The following is a 24,240-nucleotide window of genomic DNA, read 5'->3' on the forward strand; positions in this document are numbered from 1 at the left end:
ACCTCTATACACAATAGTAAGCCGGTGGATCCTAGATTGAATATAGCTTATAAGCCATCTTTCCCCAACCAAGTCCCCATCCAGCTCTGCAAGAATACAAATTTCAAGCTTGAGAGGCTTTATTTCCTAGCGATAACGTAACGGAGTTCAATCAGAGTGGAAATTAACGCCCCAATGCATTGAGAAAAAAAACCTGCTTCAACTACTTCCTTAGCCTTAGTAATAGCCTCTATTCCTCCTTTTCTTCACATAATGGACTCTTCCAATACAGCATCTTCTCTGATGGGCCTGTCGTATTCTAGCTAAATAAAGGGGGGGGGGGGTGTCTGAAAGAAACAAGAGATTTCACCCCGTCAAGCGGCTGAGATGAAGCGTCTTCCCTCTCTCCGCTTCACACCCTTCACGCAGGGGCGCGGCTTGGCCGATCCCCGCCAAGCCCCGCCCCCTTTTTTATAAGGCTTCCCGCGCCGGCCATTGTGTCTGTCTTTCTTTGGCCGCGAGTGGAAGAGGCTGGCTCATCTTTTCCCCCCCTCTACCGTTTGTTTTATTTTTTAAAAAACTCTTGTTCAGAGCCGGAGTGAAGGGCCGCTCCGTAGATGGCCAGCTTTCCTCCGAGTGTTAACGAGAAGCTCATTGGTAAGAAAGTACCAATTCACTTTTTTTAAAACAAATGTTTCGTTGCCAGGGTTATGGTTAGTAAACGGCGGGACCGTTGAAGGAAATCCTTTGGGTGTGTTGGTCGACCTGTGCGAGGGGAGAAAAAAAGTAGTTTCATGTTATGGATGCTTACTTAAAGAAATCTCAATTTCATTAGGGACGGCTTTACTCCCAGGTAAGTAAGCTCGGATTTCCTCCGTCTGGCATTTTCCCGATTATTTGGTTTGCAGTTGATGCTAGTCTCAGTCACCGGGGAGACAAATGCTGGGAGACTTAACAAGTCTAGCGGGCGTCAGGTTGGGGAAGGGCAAATCTATCCAGGCTGGCCCTTAACCGCCACTAAAAGAAGCAACATTTTAAATGCCTTGATCTGCTGCCTTATGAACAAAAGCTTCGTTTTCCTGGGAAGAATAATGCTGCACAATAGGCATGGCTTACCCCGTCGGGGCATTTGTGTATTTGTATAATATAAATAAACATAGGTGTCACCACTTCGGTATGTCTTAAAAGGAATGATCGCGGAAGGGCGAAGAAAGCAAAGCAAAGAAGCCCTTTGCAAGCCAAACAAAAGGAACTTGATGTGGGTCAGGTTCCTTCAGCCTTAATAGGAATGATCCAACCCATTTCAGGGGAGTTTGAGTGGATACTGGAAACAGCCCTTCATTTATATATAGGGAGAAGTTTATGGTGACCCTAATAGCTCCACTGTAAGAGAATCTTGCTTTGCCCTTAGCAGCTCTGCCACTTTAAAAATAGTGGCTAAGGAGACTCCTCTTGACCCCTCAGTTATTTGAAGGATCTGGGTGGGTGTGATGATTGAAGGGGAGGTAGGGCATGTTGACAGAAGCGCCTTTGTGGTCTTCTCCTCCGCTATAGAAAGATGGTTCACACCATTCCCCCTTTGCACACTAAAAAGGAGATGACGTGGCCTGTAGTCCAATATGTCTAGAGAAGGCATATATGGATGTTGAGCAGATGTAATTGTTGAATGGAGTTTTTCAGCTGGCAGGGTGCATTTGGAGAATGAGTTGACGGTGGCCCTATTTTGGGGTTGGAAGTGGGCTTTGTGGTTTAGGCCATCTGGAGAAACCAAGGCTGAAGAAAATGAAATTAGCTGTGGTTTATACTTGGGTTCCAGATTGAAATGGAGGTTGGGTGGGAGTGGACTTAAAGCCCAATCAAGAGACAAGGAACATGGGAGTGGAGGTAATGGTGAGGAAAAGGCTGGCATCGGAGATTTGACCAAATGGGAGCAAATATTAGAAGGTTGAAGACTTTTGCCATTGACTGTACTTTCATCTATAGATAATGGCAAAGCATAAAATACTACCTTCAGCCTGCATAATAGCCAGTAATATTTTATGTTGCTTGGTATACCATCTCCCAAAGGTGCTTTTCAAAGGCAGCTGGACTTCTTTGAAGGCATTTTGCTTCTCATCCAAGAAGCTTCTTCAGTTCTGAAGAATGGAACTGAAGAAGGAAGCTTTTTTGATGAGAAGTGAAACATCTTCATAGAAAAAACAAAGTCCAGTTGCCTTTTGAAAAGCACCTTTGGGTCAGCTATGACCTGGATGACTGAGAACCTCTGTAGACATTTGATGCAGATAGTCCTCGTCTTATGACCACAATTGAGCCCAAAATTTATGTTGCTAAGCAAGACATTTGTTAAGTGATTTTTGCCCCATTTTATGACTTCTTGCCGTAGTTGTTAATTGAATCAGTGCAGTTAAGTTAGCAACATGGTTGTTAAGTGAATTTGGTTTCTCCACTGACTTTGTCAGAAGGTTGCAGAATCTGATCATAAGCACTGCAACCATCATAAATATGAGTCAGTTGCCAAGCATCTGAATTTTGATCATTTGGCCACGGGGATGCTGCTATGGTCATGTGAAAAATGGTCATAAGTCACTTGTTTCAGTGCCATTGTAACTTTGAACAGTTAAATGAACTGTTGTAAGTTGATGACTACCTATATATTTAATGAATGTTCCTTTTACATTATGACAAAACATGATGGCACATAGAAGTAGTAGAATTTCATGAGTATGATTTCAGTTTTCCTTTTCTGTCATCTTACGTGTTCTCTATAATATGCTGTTGGCCCATCCCAGGAAATTATAGTATACAGTACACATAAAAAGAGGTTGCAGTTTAAAGTAACAGATTCAGATATGAGAATTCAACTGAAGTACAGATTCAGAAGATGAATAAATTAATTAGCTTTTTGATAATTTTGTTAATCTTTAAGGTACTAAAGAGACTTCATGTCTGCTGTAGCAGACTAATCATAATTTCAGGAAGTATGTATGAATTATCTCGAACTAAAACTTCCGTATCCAATTTCACAAGTCCTTGAAAGGAACAGGATTGCTTGAAAACCTCATACACATACAGGATGCAAATTGTTTGCTTTTATAAAATGATCTGCAAAGGAATATGACTTTTCATTGATGCTAAAGTTGTTTAAATTGTAGTATATGAATAAATAATGCAACAAATTACTTCATAGTTGCTACATCTGGTTTGGTCCAATGGGAAACCTGGGTTCAAGTCCTCCCTCTGGCATGAGGCCACCTGGCTGGGTGACCACTTGCTCTGTCTTTGGAAGATGACACGGGCAAACCACTTCTGAAAATGCTGCCCAAAACCTTCATGGATTTGTCTATGTAATCATCAGAAGTCTTATCTGACCCACAGCAACAACAGCAATAATAAAAAAAACCCACAGAGTTTCTGATCCTCAGTTGTAGTATCTAACTTGTGCTGCATGTGGTAGCAAGAGGAATTGCAACTTTTTGTCCTTTGTAATTTTTGAAATGACAAGCCATTTTCTTTATGATATGCTTAGATTCTATTCAGCTTTATGTTGTTTATCATGTTTCTGACTTTGAAATTGTGTTTTTTATATATATTCTGTTGTTGTGGGGAATTGTGCATGTGTAACCTGAAAGTGGAATCAGATTACACGTGCACAATTGTTCAAAACATTTAACTTCTGGTATGAAGTTATATATATTGAATGTCTTACACAAGAACCTTATTTTTTAGGAAGATCACGGACAGTAGGAGAACTCTTAGCTCCAGCTTCTCCTTTCGATAAGAAGTGTGGACGTGAGAACTGGACAGTTGCTTTTGCTCCAGATGGCTCCTACTTCGCTTGGTCACAAGGCCATCGCATAGTAAAGCTTGTGCCCTGGTCTCAGTGCCTTAAGAACTTGTGAGTATGGCTGGCTTAGGAATTTGATTATTTGTCTGAGACCTTTCTAAAATCTTTCTATTATGGAAAAGTTTTAACTTAAATACAATAACAGGAAAAGATAGCAGATTGAACTCAGTTATATTTTGCCTGAATATATACATTGTGCTAGATTATGGTTTGCTTAAACATATGTCATGACACATTAAGTATAACATTTAATAAGCCACAATATCTAAGTCTGCATAACACACTACTGTACTTACCAAGCAACTGCGTTATGTCTTACCCCACAGTGTTATACAGTAATAAAAATATGGTTTAAGTTTGTTGTGTCTTTTCTTATTAGCTTCATCTCCACCTTTTGGTCTTCTATTGGATAAATTCCCCAAATCCCTGGTTACTGGCTTCATTTTAGGAAAAGCTGCTCTGTTCAGAAGAGAGTATCTAACCCAATAAGCTTTAGAGAGAGGTTCCTCAAAGGATTATGGAAACTAAAGAAAAGGATGTCATACTTTCTCATGATGAAGCAAGCTAGTTGTAGCTCAGTGGGTTGACATTTAGATTTGAATCTAGAAGACATGGATTAATTTTACCTTGGCCTTGGTATGCCCTCCATTTTGTTTCTGTCCAAAGCAGTGGCCTGTTTCTTAGGGGTAGACAGAAAATGCTTTCTTCTAGCTAGAATTCAACATCTTTCTTCATGTATTAAACACTGGATTGAAATATTCTTCATTATAGGGTGATTGATGTTAGTGTTGTCTGCTGACCACCTCCATAAAGAAATGTTTTATACGAGTTTTCTAAAAAAAACCACAATCCCTTGTCAGTGATGATCCTTCTTGATGTTCTTGGGATTTAAAGTCCAAAAGGCTGGGATGTTATAATGGTTTATAACAGGACATTTAAACCAATTGGCATGCCTTTAGGACCTTGCTCTTGCAAAACGTTTACACTTAATTTTCTCACCCACAGCTCATTGCATGGTGTAAAGAATTTTGCCAACTTAAATCATTCCAAGCTTTCAAGGCAGAACAGTGATGGCAACCAGAAAAATAAGCCCTGTGAGCAGGTCATAGATTGTGGTGACATAGTCTGGAGTCTTGCATTTGGATCATCAGTACCTGAGAAACGGAGTCGTTGTGTGAATATAGAATGGCATCGGTTCAGATTTGGTCAAGACCAGCTTCTGTTAGCAACAGGCTTAGCCAATGGACGTATCAAAATATGGGATGCCTATACAGGTAAAGAAGGACATTTTGACTGCTCATGTGTCTTGCTTTCTTTCTAAAATAACAATGAGGTTAGTCCTCTTCAGATGCTGCCATAGTACAGTTTCCACCAGTCTTACACCTACATGACTTGGGACCAGGTTATTTGAAGGACCATCTCTCTATTACTTCTGCTGGGTAGGGCTGTAATGAATTTTATTATATAATGGATTTTTTTAATTATGTAGGCTGCCTGTAGTCACCTATATGTGAGTTGGGTGGCTATATAAATTAGTTTAATAAGTGATAAAATTCTTGTTGGTTGGAATTGAAAGGAAGTTAGTGATATCTGGAGAAGCATTCCTATTTTTATTTAGAAGAGCAAGAATGGCATACAATATATGAAAAGACTTTGTTATTCGTGAACATCTCTGGTGATCATGTGAGAAATGGAATTTACAAGATTAGAGATATTGGACCTCTAAAAGTAGCTGTCAGGACAAATGGGAAGATTTGTCAATTACTACATTTTAGCCAATAAGACTGGATGCTAAACTAACTTGATCCTATCTGATAAGACAGGAGTTTTGCTTTTTAATTAGTAACTTTATTGTGCCAGCCTAGAATTTACCCAGATATTTTGTGGGCTAGACCTGCCATTGTCCCTCTGTTAAACTCATTCCAGGCTAGGTTTACTATTCCTACTAAGCTACATTTTAAAGCCTCAAAAAGTTTTAAACTATCCTTTAGGCTTATCACAATTTACAAATCAAGGCATTGTTGTATGTGTTCCTTTAGTACAAATTATTTCACTTCTTGAAAAGTGTCTTTGCAACTGTAATTTTCATCCAGTTTAATTTTTATTTAACCTGAATACAAGTTGATGCCCAATTCTTCAAAATCGAAATATAAACAGCATTGTGCTGCATAAGCCTTAAATGTTGAACCAGTGGCTTTTGTGTTAAAATCTTGAAACTGCTTGGGAGATAAGTTATCCTGGCACCTTTTTATAAAGTTTATCCAGTAGATAACTCAAGTATATTGACTTAAAGCAGACCTGTTTGGGATCAGAGGTTTGTTTGTTTGGTTTTTTTTTTTAAAAAAAAATAAGCCTGTTATGTGTAATACCTCATTAGTTAAATATAAGACCTAGAGATCAAGAAGAATATTGAAAGAACTGGATTTGTTTAGCATCAGAAAAAAAAACAAACCAGGGGTGGTACAATAACCGCCTTCAAATATTTGAAGGACTGCCATGAAGGTCAGGGACAAGCAACACAGATAATGCATGCAAAATAATATATGCACAAACTGTTCTGTACAAGCACAGCTGGTTTTGGGTGGTTAACATAAAAGCTGTAATATGCATGTTTGGTCTGGATAAGAGAGAAAGGGGGATGGGGATTGTTCCAAATACAGACTGAACCGGAATTTTCCAGGTGGGAGTGTTAGTAGGGGAAGGTAGAAAGCAAGGTAACTCCAAAGATGGAGCCTGGGAGAGGGTGGAGGAAAGAAATCTTGTTAGGAAAATTACAGAGGATGTACCAGTGAGATGTGTGGGTGCACCAGCCTTCTCCTTTGTAAAATAATTTTGGGATTCCTGTGACTATGTTTTTTCCCAGTCCAAATCAGGAACCACAGTAAAATTTTTAATGCTGAATGATAGCCAACCCTGGATGATTTGGCAGAATCTCCTAAAGTGATTTATTCCATTTTGTGCATATCCCTGGGATGCTAAATTCTCTGATGTTTGTCATTCTACCTATCAATCTCTCTGCTCCTAATTTTTTAAATAAACTCTTTCTGATAGGGGAAACCCCCTATTTATGGAGTGGGCAGGTGTTGGGCCCACAAAGATCCCATTATCACGGTAGAGAATATCTTGATCCTCTAATTCACCCTCTGATAAATGGCTGTTTTGTAACTGGCTATGGCTATCCTGTCAGCCATTTTATGAATAAGCAGGTTTTCTCAGGCAGCCATTTTGTGAAAATGCCTGCCACATGCTGTCAGAACTCAAAAGTGCATGTACTTTAGAATGGCTACCCATCCCTGCAGGAGCAAACGTGTCTGCGTGGCATCATGGACAGACAGCCGTTTGGGGGTGGGGGTAAAGTCTGTATTTTAACTTTAAAATTTTAGGAATTTTCTAAAGGTTCTAAGCCTGCTTTGGGGATGAGAATTCTGAATGCTGAGGGCAAAATAGATATTTCTTTCTCAGGCTCAGTATAAGAATCTATTCCTTATTTTGGCTAAAGAATGTGGAAACTTGTACTACCTAAAATCATCTTTTTTGCCACAAAATTTACAGGGTGTTTGAGCTATTGTGTAGTAATAGTATGTAGTATTGCATATGCATTTGATTTAAAACTTCCTATATTAATAGCATAAAACATAAAATAGAATTCAATTGCTTGCAAGCAGAGACAACAATATAAAAATTTGGGCCTCATGACATTGGATACCACAATTACTTTTCAAGAGTTATAAATGTATATGAATTATATGTTCAAAGTAATAATATAAAAGGAAAAGCTATTATAGCTTAATTTAAAACTATCTCAAGAGCTATTCTAATTTGATAGGATGATGTTTGTCCTCTGCCTTAACTATGGAATATCAAGCTCATAGACTAAAATGCATTTTTCCAACAGGGAAGCTCCTCCTTAACTTAATGGACCATACTGAAGTTGTCAGACACTTGACTTTTGCCCCTGATGGCAGCCTGATACTAGTATCGGCCTCAAGAGACAAAACATTACGAGTGTGGGACCTAAAGGATGATGGTATGTTTTCAGGAAAGGGACAACTGTGTTATAGAGGCTACAGTCACTAAAATCTTGGGTGTTCTAATTCTCCTAGAAGTTGACACTGTTGTAAAATAACAAATATACCACAAATTACCACATATTATCTTAAATTAAAATTAAGGCATATAAAAGACATAGTCCTTTTTGGTTTGTACCTTGTAGCACGCTTCTTAAAGATTATATGTGATCCTTGGCAGGAAATACATTACAGATCTTTTTACTACCTGGGATAATAAAAGACCAGGGAGCCATTTACTCAGTAATGGCAGGATGTTCCAAATAAATTGAATGGATTTTTGAAATGATGTTCTGTACACGTGAAACCCACCCTGGTTCAACCTCAAATGTATTGAAATTTAATTCCATACTTGTAGGGAAGTTGCTACAATTCACTTTTAAAAGTTAATGCTGCTTTTTAAATTGCACCACCTTCTTGGTGAGAAGATGGAAAGCTGATTTTTTTTTCTATTCACTTTAAAGAATGACCAATGTCTTGCTAGCGTCGGGAACATGATAAGAATTGGGCTAGTGTATTCTTCTATAATATAACACTTTGATATTTGGATTTTTCATCATTTTTACTTGGTTATGGTGTTAAAATCTTCCTTTTAAGTGGGCAACTAGTTTAATTTCAGGCAGGAAAGAATGGTGGGAATTATGTAGACAAACCCCAAAATCACTATTATTCAGAGTGATTGATACTAATCCATTTTCTTCTGTAATTTTCCAGGAAATATGATGAAAGTATTAAGAGGACACCCAAACTGGGTGTATAGCTGTGCTTTTTCTCCTGATTCTTCCATCCTCTGCTCTGTGGGAGCCAATAAAACAGTAGGTACCAAAGTTTCATGATCTTCAACTTGTATTTCAATTGTGAGCAAAGAATAATTTGGAATCTTAAAATAAAACATGTTTGTGCTTGGTGTCATGCTGCAAGGATTTGCATGGCCAAAATATTTACAGTAATTAGCATAAGGTTGCTCAGTTATGTGTTACTGAGCTGACACTGCATTGCTTTTAGATTCAGAGAAAATGAATTTTTGCATGTCTCCATCTGTTCCATAATTCTTTACAAATAAAATTCAAATTCCGTTTTAAGAAATGTTTTAATATTAGTAGAAATACATGTTTTGTTCTTGATGCCTCTTATATTTTCCTCGAAAGCCTGGGCTGCTCTCCTATTTAAAAATACAATAGTATTCTTGGTTGGTATTTAAACTACAAGCAACTCTTGTGTCTTGGTGCCTTATAAAGAGCTGCTGTGATATGTTAGTTTTAAATAAAATTGTAATGCCCTGCTGCAAAGTTCAGAATTAAGTTAATTTTCAACATAAAGGGCCTTCTCCAACCTGATTCCCTCCAGATGTTCTTTAATTTGGGATAGTCCAGTCAAGATGGCAAATGGTCAGTGATAATATTGGAAAAACATCTTGAGAGATTCAGGTTGTGAAGACTGGAAATTGTAGAACTGGCTTGGGAGGGGAAGCCATTAGTTTTAATCATTGGGATTAAGTTTTGAGAAGCATATGTGAGATGGATTTTCTTATATATACCATAATTCCAGATTGAACTCATATACGGGTGGGCAACTTGTGTCTCCTGAGGCTTATTTATATGGAGTCAAGGGTTTTGTTAGGATCAGGAATTTTACATTTCCTGCAAAAAGTTAAATTTCCAGAATAAATGGTTGGCTGTAAGCCTGGAAAAATGAGTAAAATCCAAGGTTTGCAATGAGCTGGGAGGATGGCCTAGATTCACCATCGTAAAGCTTTTGGGTTAAACATTTCTTTAAATAGATCCTATTTAAAACAAAAATAGAAAAAGAGTTGGGGTGTGGTTGTGTATCATACTTGAGAGCCACCACTTTGGAATTGATTTTATGGCATTGCATAATTGCACAGCTCTTAATTACAGACTTACCCCAGCCAAATTCTTGCAAAAAGAAAGTTTTGGCTTTTGGTGGGTTCTGCGGCTATTAGTCAATTTCTAAATTTTTTTGTAGTGGCCTTCAGCGTTGACCAAGTTGTCCATCCTCTGGGCTAGTAAGAATCCTGGCTGCAGCTTAGCCAGGTTAGCATGGTGGGAGTTGGGGGAGAACATATTTTAACATTATGAAGCAGCAGCATAGGGAGAGCAGACTAGTCAATAAAGTCTTAAATAGAACAGATGTGGATGTATGCCTTGATCTTTTAGGCTGTGTGTTTTCCATAAGCTTCTTGCTTTCCCTGTCACAGGTGGTGGCAGCAATATTGGTGTGATTGAGGGTAAGCTGGCACCACTCAGACAAGCGCACAATGGTGTTAGCTGGGCAGAAAGATTGGCACCTCCGGCTACCAGGCTGGAGGCGAACTTTACCATAGGACGAAGTAACCTTGCATTCGACTGCAGGGTGTACTGTACGTACGCAGGTGCTGGTTGATGTCCACCTTCTGCTTTTTTTTTTTTCCTTTCTTTTCTTTTTTATTTTCTCATTGGTGAGAGCCGTTGACTCCTTTTTAAAGAAAAAAAATTACCAACTTTAATGTCTTAGCTTTCCATTCCTATGGAATGTTGGAGTCTTATAACTTTGAGGCAATTGTCAGTGTACTATAGCTGATTTAAGAAAGTTTTGTTATAGTAACAAAACGGAGATTTAAAGAACTTATTTGCTGTACGTATTATGCACAAATTCATGTTGTGCGATCAAATGTTTAAAAGCTCTGCCGATTCTTAAGGCTCAGAGTGATTTACCATATATATATATTAAATTTTTTTAAAAACTATGTTATTAAAATAACAACCACAACCAATCTTCTGTGCAGATTTGTTTTCGTTGCTAGACTGTTGATAATACACAGAAATGTGTAGTATAAATTTGATAGTTAGATTCTCCCAGACATGCTTAAAATTGATGCAATGTGACAAAACATTTAAATGCACGTGAACTGTATTTGAGCCATCCCTGCCAGTAGAAATGCTTATTTATTGAAACCTTATTTAAGGAAAGAGCCTGGCAATAATGTATGATTTTTATGCTTAAAAGTAAGCTTAAAATGTGCATACTTTTAGTAACTTGGATTAATTTTTGTTTTGCCAAGTCATGTCATTTGGCTGTGACAATACCTGTTTTTGCTTGCAGTATCTGTTTCTCTTCCTAGGCTGACGTGGGCGATCCAAGCCTATTGTAAACAAGTGGTCTTAAACTCACAGGGAATTCCACGGGAGTAACAATATGTTAACCTTCCTTTTTTTTTCTGTCTGTATGTTTCTTAAATTTGGGGTAGATAATTGAACAGAATGGGGATGTTAGTACTTTAACCCTATTACTGTTATTTTAAAAGTTGATAAATATTACATGCCTTTCAGTTAAGAATCCTACATTGTTAAAATTCCACTTGACATTTATCTTTATGTGTTATTGGCTTATATTAGGAATAACACTTAACATGTTAGCATTGCATGTATACTTTAATTTCTGTAATTCTGAGTACGACACTGAGCGTATTCTTTAATTATAGTAATTCATCATGCTTGGCCTTTAATTTTAATTCCAAGTACTAGTACAAAGATCTGGGGTGGGGGAGGGGTTGGAGAGTGTGAAAATGCTTCTACTGGAATTGAGCAGAACTATAACATGGCCTTGTTTTGATTACAGGTATTGCTTTGGAATATGGATAAATACACCCTCATCCGAAAATTGGAGGGCCATCACAACGATGTTGTAGCCTGTGAGTTTTCCCCTGATGGAGCCTTGCTGGCTACTGCATCTTACGACACCCGCGTCTACATCTGGGACCCCCATATTGGTGCAATATTGATGGAGTTTGGGTAAGTTTGTGCCTTGGTCTGGTCCACTGTTTCTTAACTTTGGCAACTTCGACTCCCAGAATTCCCCAATCAGCATGTGTAGGCGCAAAGCAGTGACAGCGGGGGACTTAGGATGTGTTCAATTTTGTTCATGCGGAATGGATTTTCCCTTTCTCCCATCTTGAGATTCTCTTTACTCTAGACCAGTGCTTCTCAATTATTTTCTGTCATGCCCCCCTAGGAAGAAGAAAACATTTCGCGCCCCCCGCGCGACTGTAAAAAATTTTTTTCTGTACAGAGGACTGATTTCCGGGTCTAAAAGTCACACGGGCGGGTTTGGCCAATCAGGATAGAGCATCATGTCTATCCAATCGGGTCCTTTGCATGTGTCACATGCGTTGGCGATCATGTTGTCCTCCGCGTCGGGCTGCTGCTTGCGAGTGAGTCGGATGATCCGATCTAGAAATCCAATATGACAGTATTTGCCGAGGTCAAACGAGCCCCCCTTTACGGAGCCTCGCGCCCCACTATTTGAGAAGCACTGCTCTAGACACACACACACACACACACACACACACACACACACACAAAACCCACCCCTCTCCCTGGGCAATTTGAAAACAGCTACAAGCACTGATGGCTGCTTCTTATGGGGCAGCAGTGGGAAGCATTTTGGAGATCAAAAGAATATAGGAAAGCGCTGGCCCATTGGGAGCCTTAGGACTCTGAACTTTTAAAGCTGCTGGTAATTTGATGACTTCTGCACATCAATACAGGTGGCCCTTGATTTACAATACATTTAGTGACTGAAGTTACAACGGCACTGATAAAAACTGATTTATGACCGTTTTTCACACTTGCAGACCTTGCAGATCGCTATGATCACATGATCAAAATTAAAATGTTTGGCAACTGATTCATATTTATGACGGTGGCAGTGTTCCTGGTTTATGTGATCCCCTTCTGTGACCTTCTGACTAGCAAAGTCAGTGGGGAATCCAGATTCACTGAACCAACTGTGCTATTAGCTTAACAACCTCACTGATTCACTTAACAACTGTGGCAAGAAAGGTCGTAAAATGGGGCAAAATTCACTTAACAAATACCTCACATAACAACATAAATTTTGGGCTCAATTGTTGTAAGTCGAGGACTACCTGTATGTCATTCGGTGCATTGCTTTAAAGTAATCACCTTGTACGTGGTTAAGTAGCCCTAAGATGCTTTTGACAAAGTCTCTTCCCCTTTAAAAGCAAACAGAAAGAATGCTAATTTAAATGTTGGCTTCTGTCCAAGCAAATTAAAAAGGAGAGATTTTGGAAGAGATCTGCTATTGAAGCTGGACAGCTGCATAGGTCTTTCTTCATTCTCAAGCACTTGGTCACAGCACCGGGACCTCTTGTACATCTTAATGATTAAATAAAATGCAATTGCTTCCAAAGCTTTGATGTAAAGTTTCGTTTTTATCCACAGGCATCTGTTTCCCCCTCCAACTCCAATATTTGCTGGAGGAGCAAATGACCGCTGGGTCAGATCTGTATCTTTCAGTCACGATGGACTGCATATTGCAACACTTGCTGATGATAAGTACGTACAACGAAGCATGCTGGATTTTGCTAGTTCTTGCTGGCCGAGAAAATAACCTTGTTCAGTAAATCCTGGCACTGGTTCATTTAAGTGGATGAGAAAAATACGGCCCTAACTGCTATTAAAGATGATCCGTGATAATCAGATTTAAATATAATTATTTATAATTTCGTTTTCTACAATGGCTGCCTGAGCAGTAACTGAGCCAGAGGCAAGATAATGTCAAGTATAATCGGCAAGAGAGGCAAATGATTTTTTTAAAAAAAGCCAAAGTTGGGTTTTAAAAATGCTTTGAAAGCTCTCCTAAAAATCAAGGGAAGGGTGTCAGCTGTTGTGTTCAAGGACTAGATTTAACAAATGTTGCTGCTTGCTGTTACAGAATGGATTAGCCTTGTATCCTCATCAGCCATGTCTGGGAAAGTTGTGGGATAATCTAGATTGGGGGTGAGGAACTATGGTTCCTTTATGACCTGTGGACTACAACTCCCAGAATTCCTGAGCATGTTGGCTCAGGAATTCTGGGAGTTGAAGTCCACAGGTCATAAAGGGGACATAGTTCCCCATCTCTGATCTAAAGGCACCTCTGATTTGAATGCGGTTTGCTGGATTGAATGGGGAAATTGTTTTCTGGTTTTTTTAAAAAAGGGAAAATATTTGCAGCAAATTGTTTGCACAAGGTGTTTTCCGAAGAATAATGTCTGCAGCAAATTCTTTAGTCAGCACAAGCACACTAGTTCTCCATTAGCATACAGGTAGTCCTCGACTGAACAACAGTTCATTTAGTCACCATTCAAAGTTACAACGGCACTAAAAAAAGTGACTTATGACCATTTTTACAGTTATGACCTTTGCAGCATCCTTATGATCAAGTGATCAAAATTCAGATGCTTGGCAACTGGTTCATAATTATGGCCGTTGCTGTGTCCCAAGGTCATGTGATCCTCTTTTGCAACCTTCTGACAAGCAAAGACAGTGGGGAATCCAGATTCACTTAACAACCGGGTTACTAACTTATCAACTGCAGTGATTCACTTAATAACTGAGGTAATAAAGGTTGTAAAATGGGGCAAAACTCACTTAACAAATGTCTCACTTAACAACAGAAATGTTGGGCTCAATTATGGTCGTAAGTCAAGGGCTACCTTTACTTCCTATTGTGTTACCACAGGAGAGTCAGTGATGTGAGAGTTTTGCTTTTGCCTCTCAGCAGAAGTTGTGTTGAGAAGCTATCACGTAATATTATTTGGGCACCTTGTCGTCACTTTGGCTACATTTTCTCGCAACAGATCTGCTGAGGCCCTTACAACCAAAGCATTACCTTCCCAATTTATTTCATTTTCCTTTTATTATTAAGGTCACAAGAAAGTCTGCCCATTCAGGAAATAAAATAGAACTGTGATGACTCAGTGACTGCGGTGAGTCCTGAGTAATCATTTAAGTGTCACAGGTTAATTCATATTATAAAGGAAAAGGAAAAGACTGTCAAAAGTTTAATGAAGCGCAGCGCATAACGTAGCAGCTTTATATATGTGTCGGACATTTCTGTCTGCTAACAGATGTTCAAATAATCAGTGACCTCTGGAGTTCAGCTAGTAAGGAAATCACCTGCTATTGTAATGGGAGCAGGTGAGGAAAATGGGTCTAGAACGGGGGTCTTCAAACTTGGCCCTTTTATGACTTGTGGACTTCAGCTCCCAGAATTCCTCAGCCAGGGATGCTGGCTGAGAAATCCCTGAAGTTGAAGTCCACAAGTCATATAACAGCCAAGATTGAAGACCCCTGATCTAAAAGATAATAATAATAGTAATAATAGTAATAAAGTTGGAAGGTACCTTAGAGGTCATCTAGTCCAACCCCCTGCTCAGATAGGAAACCCTATACCATTTCGGACAAATGGCTGTCCAGTCTCTTCTTAAAAACTTCCAGTGTTGGAGCATTCACTGCTTCTGGAGGCAGGTTGTTCCACTGGTTAATTGTTCTCACTGTCAGGAAGTTTCTCCTTAGTTCTAGGTTGCTTCTCTCCTTGCTTAGTTTCCATCCGTTGCTTCTTGTCCTGCCTTCAGGCGCTTTGGAGAATAGCTTGACTCCCTCTTCTTTGCGGCAGCCCCTGAGATACTGGAACGCTGCTATCATGTCCCCCCTCATCCTTCTGTTCATTAAACTGGATATACCCAATTCTAGTAGCTGATCTGGTTCATCACTTCTGCAAGTACAATTGCAATCTTTCACTGGGATTTGTTCTGGTTAGCAACACATTAGAGCACGTATCAAAATGTTTTTTACCTTTGCAACCGGGGGAAGGCGTGGCCTGTGTGTGTCGCATCTGGCCTGTTGGCCGCCAGTTTCACACCCCCGCATTAGAGCATGCCTGGGAGAATGCTCTCAATTTCATGGTCTCCAGGGGGAAAAGATAAGCCAGAGCCCATTGTCACTGTAAGGCTTTCTAGAGTTACAGCTGGTGTTTTTTCAAAAAGGCAACTGGATGTTCTTGGTTTTTTATCTTTCTTGGAAATTTTTTTGCTTCTCATCCAAAAAGCTTTTTCACTTTTAACTGATTGGTCATTTAGAATTGAAGAAGCTTCTTAGATGAGAAGCAAAAAGTTTTCAAGGAAAAAAAAACAGGAAGTCCAGTTGCCTTTTGAAAAAAGCACCTTTGGGGCAATTACGACCTAAATGATTTAGAATCTCCGTAGACAGTTGAGTAGAAGATGCATAAATTGGAAAAGACAAGATTTGGGTATGAACATTCGAAGTTTACTGAAGTCCAGAATGCTATCCTTAAATAAGACAATTGTGTCTTATTTGGCAGTGGCCAATTGTAGTTGCATATTTCACAAAATGACCTTAAATTGGTTTGGGGTACAAGGGGACAGTCCCCTGCCCATCACCAAAGCTGTGTGGAAGCGTGAGACTTCAAGCACAGAAATAAAAACAAGCCTCAGTGTTCTGTTTGAGCAAGAAAGATAACTTTTCCTTTGCTCCTATAAAGGCGTGTATTGCTTTGGATTGCTGCTGAGTTACAGTGGTTTACACGCTGTGCGAAACCAATTTTTGGTTTGTCTGCCTTTGGATGAGTATTTTGCAAGAACCAGTTGTGGTTTAAATATCATGGTTTGTTGCTTAGCAGGTGTCAGCCGTCCCGGATACACCAAACTAGGAAAACAAAGTATACAATACCACTTTTATTATAAAGTTTTAATTAACAAAATCTTGCAAGACTGAATGAGTTTTCCCCCCCCCTTCCCATCCTCTCCTTATCTATATGAGAACTAAGAAGGGTCTTGTCTGAGGTGCTTATTTGGGTTACAGTTCTGGCCTGGACTGAAAATTATTTTTATAGTTTACAACCAATTGGTTGATCCCAAGCCACACCTAATTGGTGAATTTGTGTTTTTTCATGAATCCTCAGTTCCTTCGAGAACTCTGGAGGCCATCTCACTCACGGGATAAGCAAAACACTTTGCAAGAGATATCTCAATCAGGCCTCTAACCTATCTGCTACTGTTTCTTTCAGGCTGGTTCGGTTCTGGAGAATTGATGGGGATTACCCTGTGCAAGTTGCACCTTTAAAGAATGGACTTTGCTGTGCCTTTTCTACTGATGGCAGTGTTTTAGCTGCTGGGTAAGGAGACTTTGCAAGAGAAAATATTATATGATTACTTACTTTTGCTCTTCTATGTTTGTTTGTTTGTCTATTCATTTGACTTTTATCCAGCTTTCATTATAAGTGGCAAGGTGGCAAACATACATGATACTCCTTCCTCTTCCTGCTTTCCCCACAACAACAACAACAACCCATCTCAGTGGGTTGAGTGAATTGGATTAGTGGGCTTTCATGCCTAAGACAGGACTAGAACTTACTGTATCCTGATTTCTAGGCTGGTACCTTAGCCACTTTATCAAACTGGCTCCATTCAAATAGCCTTTCTTTTTGTAGTGATATGGCTCTGCTCTCACTTTCCAATCTCACAACGCTGGAGCAGCTCAGTGCATAAAATTTAAAGTGTCAAAAGAAGAGCTACCATTTTTACTTATTTGTTAACGTTAGATCCCACTTTTATATCCCCCAGGAATCCAATGCAGAATACAAAGCATGCCCATCTGCCAGGTCCTTTTCTGACCCCATAACATCATAACAGGCTCCGTTATGCTCTTGCAGGTTTGAAGGGCATCCTATAGTTAGCCAAGGTTGGCAATCTGTCAAGATTTGGCTATTTTTAAAAAGGTATTAGGTATCATAGAAATTGCATAATCATTAGCTGGGGGATATTAATAACTTTGGCAACAGATGAGTTAGATGGGTATTTCCGGATCCAACATTGTCCTCCAGCAACAGTAAGAACACATGTATGTATGTATTTAATATTTCGTATTTGTAGACTATCCATCTCCCTTAAAGAGGAGCCCTGGGCAATGTTCAGTATAAAGTAGTAAATAAAATTAGAATTAAAATATTGAAGTTAAGTTAGGATATAAAAACTGATAAGATCATAAAACTATTAACAATTTCAAAGCATCAAAAAATTCCAAGAAGGCAATTTAGCTGTTAAAATTGATTAATAAAGGCAGAAGGAGGGGTCTCATAGCACCAACCAGCCCCATGATTGGATGGTCTTTTGTGCCTCCCATGCAAGTCCACTCCTTTACGGAAAACCAAGAAAGTGGCGAGGGGCCTCACCTCCAGGAGAAGGATATTCCATTGTGGGGGGGGGGGCAACAGCAAAAAGGCTCTCTTCCTAGATCCCACCAGTTGGATTTTTTGACTGAAGGGGTTTACAACATACCTTCCTTGCCTGATCAAGTGGGATACGATGAAGCAAAGCCAGTTTTGATAATGTAGCCTGGCCTTATACCACCTACAGATTTATAGGTGATAGCTAACATCTTGAATTGGACCTGGAAGCAAACCAGCGTCCAATGCAGTTCACAGAGCAAGGATGTTATTGTGCCTTTCTTTGGGCACCCACTATAGCTCATACAACTATACTTTGCACTCATACTGGCTGTTGAATTCTGGGAGATGAAGTCCAACATCTTACACTTGCCAAGGTCAAGAAACACTGTTCTGTAGAGATTGGATTCCATCCCCTCAAGCTGAGGATAAGGATTGCAGTCTATATGACAGCTAGTATTCTTTGGAGAAAAAGCAAATGCATGGTACTTAATTCATTTCTTATGGATGTTTTTTCTCTCAGAACACAGGACGGAAGTGTGTATTTCTGGACCTCTCCTAAACACATTCCCAGCCTCCAGCATTTGTGTCGGATGGCTATCAGACGGGTGATACCTACAAGAAAAGTGGAGACCTTGCCTGTTCCCTCGGCCATCATCTCTTTCCTTTCCTACCGGAGTTAGAAAAACAATCAGAAATGAATAAAACAGCATCAGGCTTTTAAAAGCCTTTGAGCTTCAGTGGTCCACAGGTTTTAACATGGCTTTATTTCCTGAGAAAAGATAATCGAGATCCTAAATATTGATCATATATAGAAATCATTGACTTTCTAAAGGTATTATTTATAGAAAAACAACAGAGTAGGCCTGTTTCCCAAAATTGTGGAATAGCTTTTTCAAAAGAAAGCTCCAACTGTGAAACCTTGTACATAATTGGATGTAAGCTGCTATGTGTTATCCATGTATATCTTTTGAGATTGCTTTTTTTAACAAGTATGTAGTGTGCATGCACAGACAGTTCACGTGTATATAAATGTGTGCATGAGGGTATATATTCACAGTATATAAGCCTCTAAAATTCACCAGTGTTTGCCTCTTTTCCCCCAGATGTAAGAACTGTTATATCAACTTGGACAATGCATCCAGTTCATACATTCATGTGTCTGTTGTCTCTGGAGCCACCAGCAAAATCGGTGCTGTGTAAAATAGGACAGTAATTCTCATCTTAGAAAAATGCTGGCAAAATCTTGAGCAGCTTTTGTCGTATACATTAAGTGAACTATACAAATCCAACCCTGCATTCACCTTACAACAGGGATGGGCAACAATGGCCCCTTTATGTCCTGTGGATTTCAATTTCCAGGCTCAGGAATTCTGGGAAACTGAAGTCCACAGATCATATAGGGGCCTTAGTTGCCCACCCCCTGATCTTACAAGGTGGAAGCCAGAAGTTTTCTCAAAGCCCCCAACACAGGCTGGACAGTTCATTTAGCAGGGACATCTCCTTTCCAAGGAGGCCTTAATTATGCAGCAAAAGTTTGTTTGGGAGCATGCAAGATCCTTAAACTTTTGAATTCCTGCCTGAAGGCTTCCAGTAAATGAGCTATCCACAAGTTCTCTTTTTCACTATCCTGTGAGGCTTTCTCATATCAAGGCAAAATACTAGGTGCACTACCAAAGACAACTTAGTTTTTCTTAGTTTTTGCCTTCAGTTTATCTGGACATGCAGATACAAAGAATGTATGCATTACTTAAAATGCCTGACTATATTTTGTTTGAATTTTTTTATATGTATATTAAATCATTGTACAAAAAAACATCAGAATTCAAAGGCTGGTTGTTTACATATGGAAAGAACAAGAAGGGATTTTGAGATTTGTGCAATTTGTGTTGCCACCAAAGATAGTTACTTTGAAGGTACCAACCATTACGTTTTTTTAAAGGACAAATGCTATTTTAGACTGGATAAACAAATATTTCCAAATCCCAAGGATTGATTCTTCTACTTCGTTCTATGTTGGACAAATGTTATATGGTATCCAGTTCTTGGCATCACTTTCCACTCTCCAGATTTGGAGATGGCAGTGAGGATGATCAGAGGGTTAGTTTTTAAGCCCTGTGATGAGAGATTGGAGGAACTGGATGTATATAGCCAAGAGAGGACAAGACTAAGGGGTTCAGACAACAAGGATAGAAAATAAATAAACAAGACAGAAATGGGGGGATTTGCAAAATTTTTCTTTCTTTCTTTCTTTCTTTCTTTCTTTCTTTCTTTCTTTCTTTCTTTCTAGTAGTTGTCATCTTAAATCCATCTTTGAATTCATTTTTTTTTTAATTTCAACACAAAATTCCATCCAATTATTATTTCTAGCTTAATTGTTTTTAATGATTTCTTGGCTGCTCAGGATATCTGGTGAGCAGGTGGCCATATAAATTCATGATATGATTCATATGGATTTATAACATCTGACAAAAGAATACAAAAAGAATCCATGTCTTGATCTCCAGAAAGTAGGCCACAGAAAAATAGATTTAAATGGCGAAAGACATTTTTCATTTGATTGGTAGGTAATGGAATGAAGGACCCAGCTGTCTTCACTTAAACTGAGAACCACAGAATCTTGAGCTTGGCGGTTCACGTGAGATTTTGATAATCATCTTCCATGAATTTGCAGGAGGTAGACAAACCAGAACTGGTGAAGAGTTTCAACAATTATTGCTAATCGGCTATGTTACAAGAATCTGGCCAGACTGACTGTATTCCCTTGGGAATGGTGAGATGTGGCTTCAAGGATTCGGGGGGGGGGGAGATCCAGCGGGTGTCACTTATTGCAGTGCAATGACTCTAAATGTGGGCCCTTTTTGACCTCTCCCTCTTAATATAGCTGGAAATTCTACATAGACAACTTGATGGCATTCAGATCTGGAAAAGTACCAATGTTTATATGGCCTAGCTTGGAGGAGAATGGCATATAGCAGGGGTCTTCAGACTTGGCCCTTTTATGACTTGTGGACTTCAACTCGCAGAATTCTGGGAGTTGAAGTCCACAAGTCATAAAAAGGCCAAATTTGAAGACCCCTGGCATATAGGATGGAAGAAACAGAAACCACAATTTTATGTAAGCTGGTCAGCCCACTAAAATATTGGAAATGGACAGGAGAATGAAAACGATGGAAATCTTCCAAGGCTAGGAGGATGATTCAAGAAGAATTTCCTGAAGAATGAAGAAAAAACACAAGGCAGGAAATGGCTGCTTTGTGATCAGGGACTTGGTTCTTCCTGCCCCCAGTACCAGAGGGATCTTTCCCCCCCCCCATAATAACAGATGGAAATCAAATCCACAGAAGTGTCTATGTACACAAGTTGTGCCTATAAATTAGCAGCTGTATTGCATATTTGTTAAATACGGTGGCTTTGCTTTCTTTGCAAAAAATGCTTTGTCTAGGATTTAACATCCAATAAATGTTTCATAACGCAGTTCTCCGTCAATGATTAATAAAGTATTGTGGTTTAGCATTTTCTGGTGATGAGTAGCAAATTCAAGAGAAATAAAAGCGAATTTCCACAGAAGTTGGTTATTTTCTGTGCCTCTTTTCGCTGCTGTCTAGTGGACCATAAAATTATTTTAATGTAACACTGCTCAAGAATCAGGATTTTCTTTTGTAAGTTTAATTTGAGCTACTTTGTTTTAAACTTTACACATTTGTCAAACGTGCACTGATCAACAAAGATGAACATTATATTAAAAATGTAATACTGGTATGTATTAACAAGAAAGTAAACAAACCAGAAACTACACAAAAGCAAAAAGCTAGCATCATTTGGAAGCTTACATAAACAGAATTCTTGACAGCTGGCAATAGCTGTTTAAGCTTGGCTGGGCTTGGAAGCTAGGCAGGGTTAGGTGAAAGGGATTCTACCAGGGCTATAAAGATGAGGTTTAATTGTACTAGCAAAATGAGCTGATACCATTATCAGGGAATGATGCATTTGGTACAGGTACAGCCAAGTGGTAAACCTGGCTTATAGCTTTATTATATATAAGTTCATTATTAGTGAACCCTGATGGCCCAATAGTTAGCATGCAGTATTGCAGGCAAATTCTGGAGTTTGATCCTGACAGGGCTCAAGGCTGACTCAGCCTTCCATCCTTCAGAGATTCGTAAAAAGATTGTTGGGGGCAATAATGCTGACTATAAACCTCTTGGAGTGTGCTGTAAAGCACTATGGAGTGCTATATAACTCTTAAGTGCCATTGCTAAGTGCTATTGCTATTATCTTACAAAAAGCTATTTTCATTAAATAAACATTGGAAGTGACTGAAGAAATACGGAATCCTTGGTACTCTCTGAGCTTGCTAGTTTTCTTACGGATGTTTCATTGCCCAATTAGGTCGCATCCCCAGTGCAGTGAAGATTTTGAACACTGAAGATATAACTTAAGGTCTGATAACTTAGAATCATAGAATAACAGCGTTGGGGGACCTTGGAGGTCTTCTAGTTCAGCTCCCTGCTCAAGCAGGAGACCCTACCATTTCAGACAAATGGCCGCCCAGTCTCTTTGAAAGCCTACAGTGATGGAGCAGCCACAACTTCTGAAAGCAAGCTATTCCATTGGTTGGTTGGTTGGTCATATGGAAGTGTGAGAGTTGGGTGGATTCAGTGAAACATAAATGTATGTTGAACGCAGTAGGAAGAGGTTTCTTAAGAAGTGTGGGTGGTAAGGCAAGACTTGATTTAAAATATCTGGGGGCTTCAATGAATGTGGTCTGAATACAACAGTGAGTGATGAAGATGAAAGAAGTACCACAGAGATAATGAAGCTGCTAAACAAGTACAGTACATGAAGAAGAAATGTAAATGAATCGAGAAGTCAGAGAAAGTGAGAGATGGGTGGAATTGATGAGATCCTCAGAAAGAGGTGAGGAGTTTAAAGAACAAAAGGCAAAGTAGGAAGTAGGTACTTCTGTGATGGAAGTAAGATGGTCAGCAAAGGGCAAAAAGATACACGGGGATGTAGATATTGCAAATTTAAGCCATTTCCTGTCTCTTAGTTCATGTTTTTAATTTTCTTTACTGTGCTTTATCCTCTTGCCTAGCTTTCCATAAAGTTCCTTATTTCAAGAGGGAATAATGTGATGGATGTGTATGAAGCCTAACAAATCTGAACTATGAACATCTGAACTTGATGGACTTTGGGCCACCTAATACTTCTGGTAGCCCTGTATTAAGTATCTTCCTTAGTGCCTAATGATCAACTAAATGGGTATTTCCCAACACATTATTTGAATATTGGCAAAGCTGCACCTTATTAATTTGCTGCAGCAAAAAAAAAAAAAACACCTAGTGCTTTATACACTTAGTGGTATGTATGTTTGTTTAACTAGGCACATGTAGCTTAAATAAACATCTGGTTTGCACAGGTCTCTAAGCAAACAAATTAGTAAGGGCAACTTTAGATTATCAATTCAAAGGAAATTATCTAAGTGCACCTTCTTGGCCAACCACTGATAACAAGCTCATGAGTTGGACCTGGGTTTTGCTGGAGATCAAAGTTTGCAAGCATAATGGCTTCTTAACAACTCAGTCAGTGACTTCTTCAACAAGCTGAACTGGGTCAGTGGAAAGGGGTAACTTAACATGTTGTGTGAAAATACTAAAAAGGGATTGGTTGACCCAAGCAATTAACCACCAAGATTGTGCAGAGGATGATTAATGTTGTAAACCAAGCTGTTCCCCTGACCTAGTCCATCAAGAAAAAGAGCTGGAGATGTAGAGCAGTTGGAAAAGGAAATTTCTCCCTTACAGAACTTACCAACAAGTCCTGGTAGTATACAACAGGAGTCTCCAACCTTGGCAACTTTACGACTTGTGGACTTCAAGTTCCAGTGGAACTCCGCAAGTGTACCTATGGCCTGGTTCCAAAGTTCTGACAGCCCTCCTGCAGTCATGTGATCGGCAACCAGCTTGCATTTATAGACGTTTGCAGTGTCTCAAGGTCACATGACCATGCTTTATGGTGTTTTTGTTGAAGCTGGAATTTACTTCCATTTTTTGGGCAAAACTGACCCATTGTTATTATTGTTGTTGTTGTTGTTATTGTAGACAACCATTGGTTCACTTAACAATTGTGGAATTTCTGTTGTTAAGCGAGACATTTGTTAAGTGAGTTTTGCCCCATTTTATAACCTTTCTTGCCACAATTAAGAGAATCACAGCACTTGCTAAACTGGTAATCTGGTTGTTAAGTGAATCTGACTTCCTCATTGACTTTGCTTGTCAGAAGTTCACAAAAGATGATCACATGACCCTGGGACACTGG

At 39.2% G+C, this 24,240-nt stretch overlaps 1 protein-coding gene across 1 annotated transcript; it reads left to right on the forward strand.

The window, feature by feature from the left end:
* The first annotated feature begins 474 nt into the window (after nt 1-474).
* WSB1 (WD repeat and SOCS box containing 1) lies at nt 475-19,737 on the forward strand. Its single transcript, XM_039341344.1, has 9 exons — nt 475-636; nt 3,706-3,874; nt 4,829-5,097; nt 7,719-7,850; nt 8,605-8,705; nt 11,509-11,681; nt 13,134-13,247; nt 16,762-16,869; nt 18,443-19,737. Exons 1-9 carry the CDS (start codon nt 597-599, stop codon nt 18,600-18,602), a joined length of 1,266 nt encoding a protein of 421 aa, XP_039197278.1. The 5' UTR covers nt 475-596; the 3' UTR covers nt 18,603-19,737.
* The last annotated feature ends 4,503 nt before the right edge of the window (nt 19,738-24,240 follow it).

The sequence above is a fragment of the Crotalus tigris genome, unplaced genomic scaffold (assembly GCF_016545835.1).
Source record: "Crotalus tigris isolate CLP2741 ecotype Arizona unplaced genomic scaffold, ASM1654583v1 scf7180000017550.10884619, whole genome shotgun sequence".
NCBI classification, from domain to species: Eukaryota; Metazoa; Chordata; class Lepidosauria; order Squamata; family Viperidae; genus Crotalus; species Crotalus tigris.

Bases quoted from the DNA above. Each gene is read 5' to 3' on its own strand.
- WSB1 (XM_039341344.1), top strand. From the start codon at position 597: ATGGCCAGCTTTCCTCCGAGTGTTAACGAGAAGCTCATTG. The intron at 13,248-16,761 runs GTACGTACAACG...TGTTTCTTTCAG, and splicing joins GCAACACTTGCTGATGATAA to GCTGGTTCGGTTCTGGAGAA. The intron at 16,870-18,442 runs GTAAGGAGACTT...TTTTTCTCTCAG, and splicing joins GGCAGTGTTTTAGCTGCTGG to AACACAGGACGGAAGTGTGT.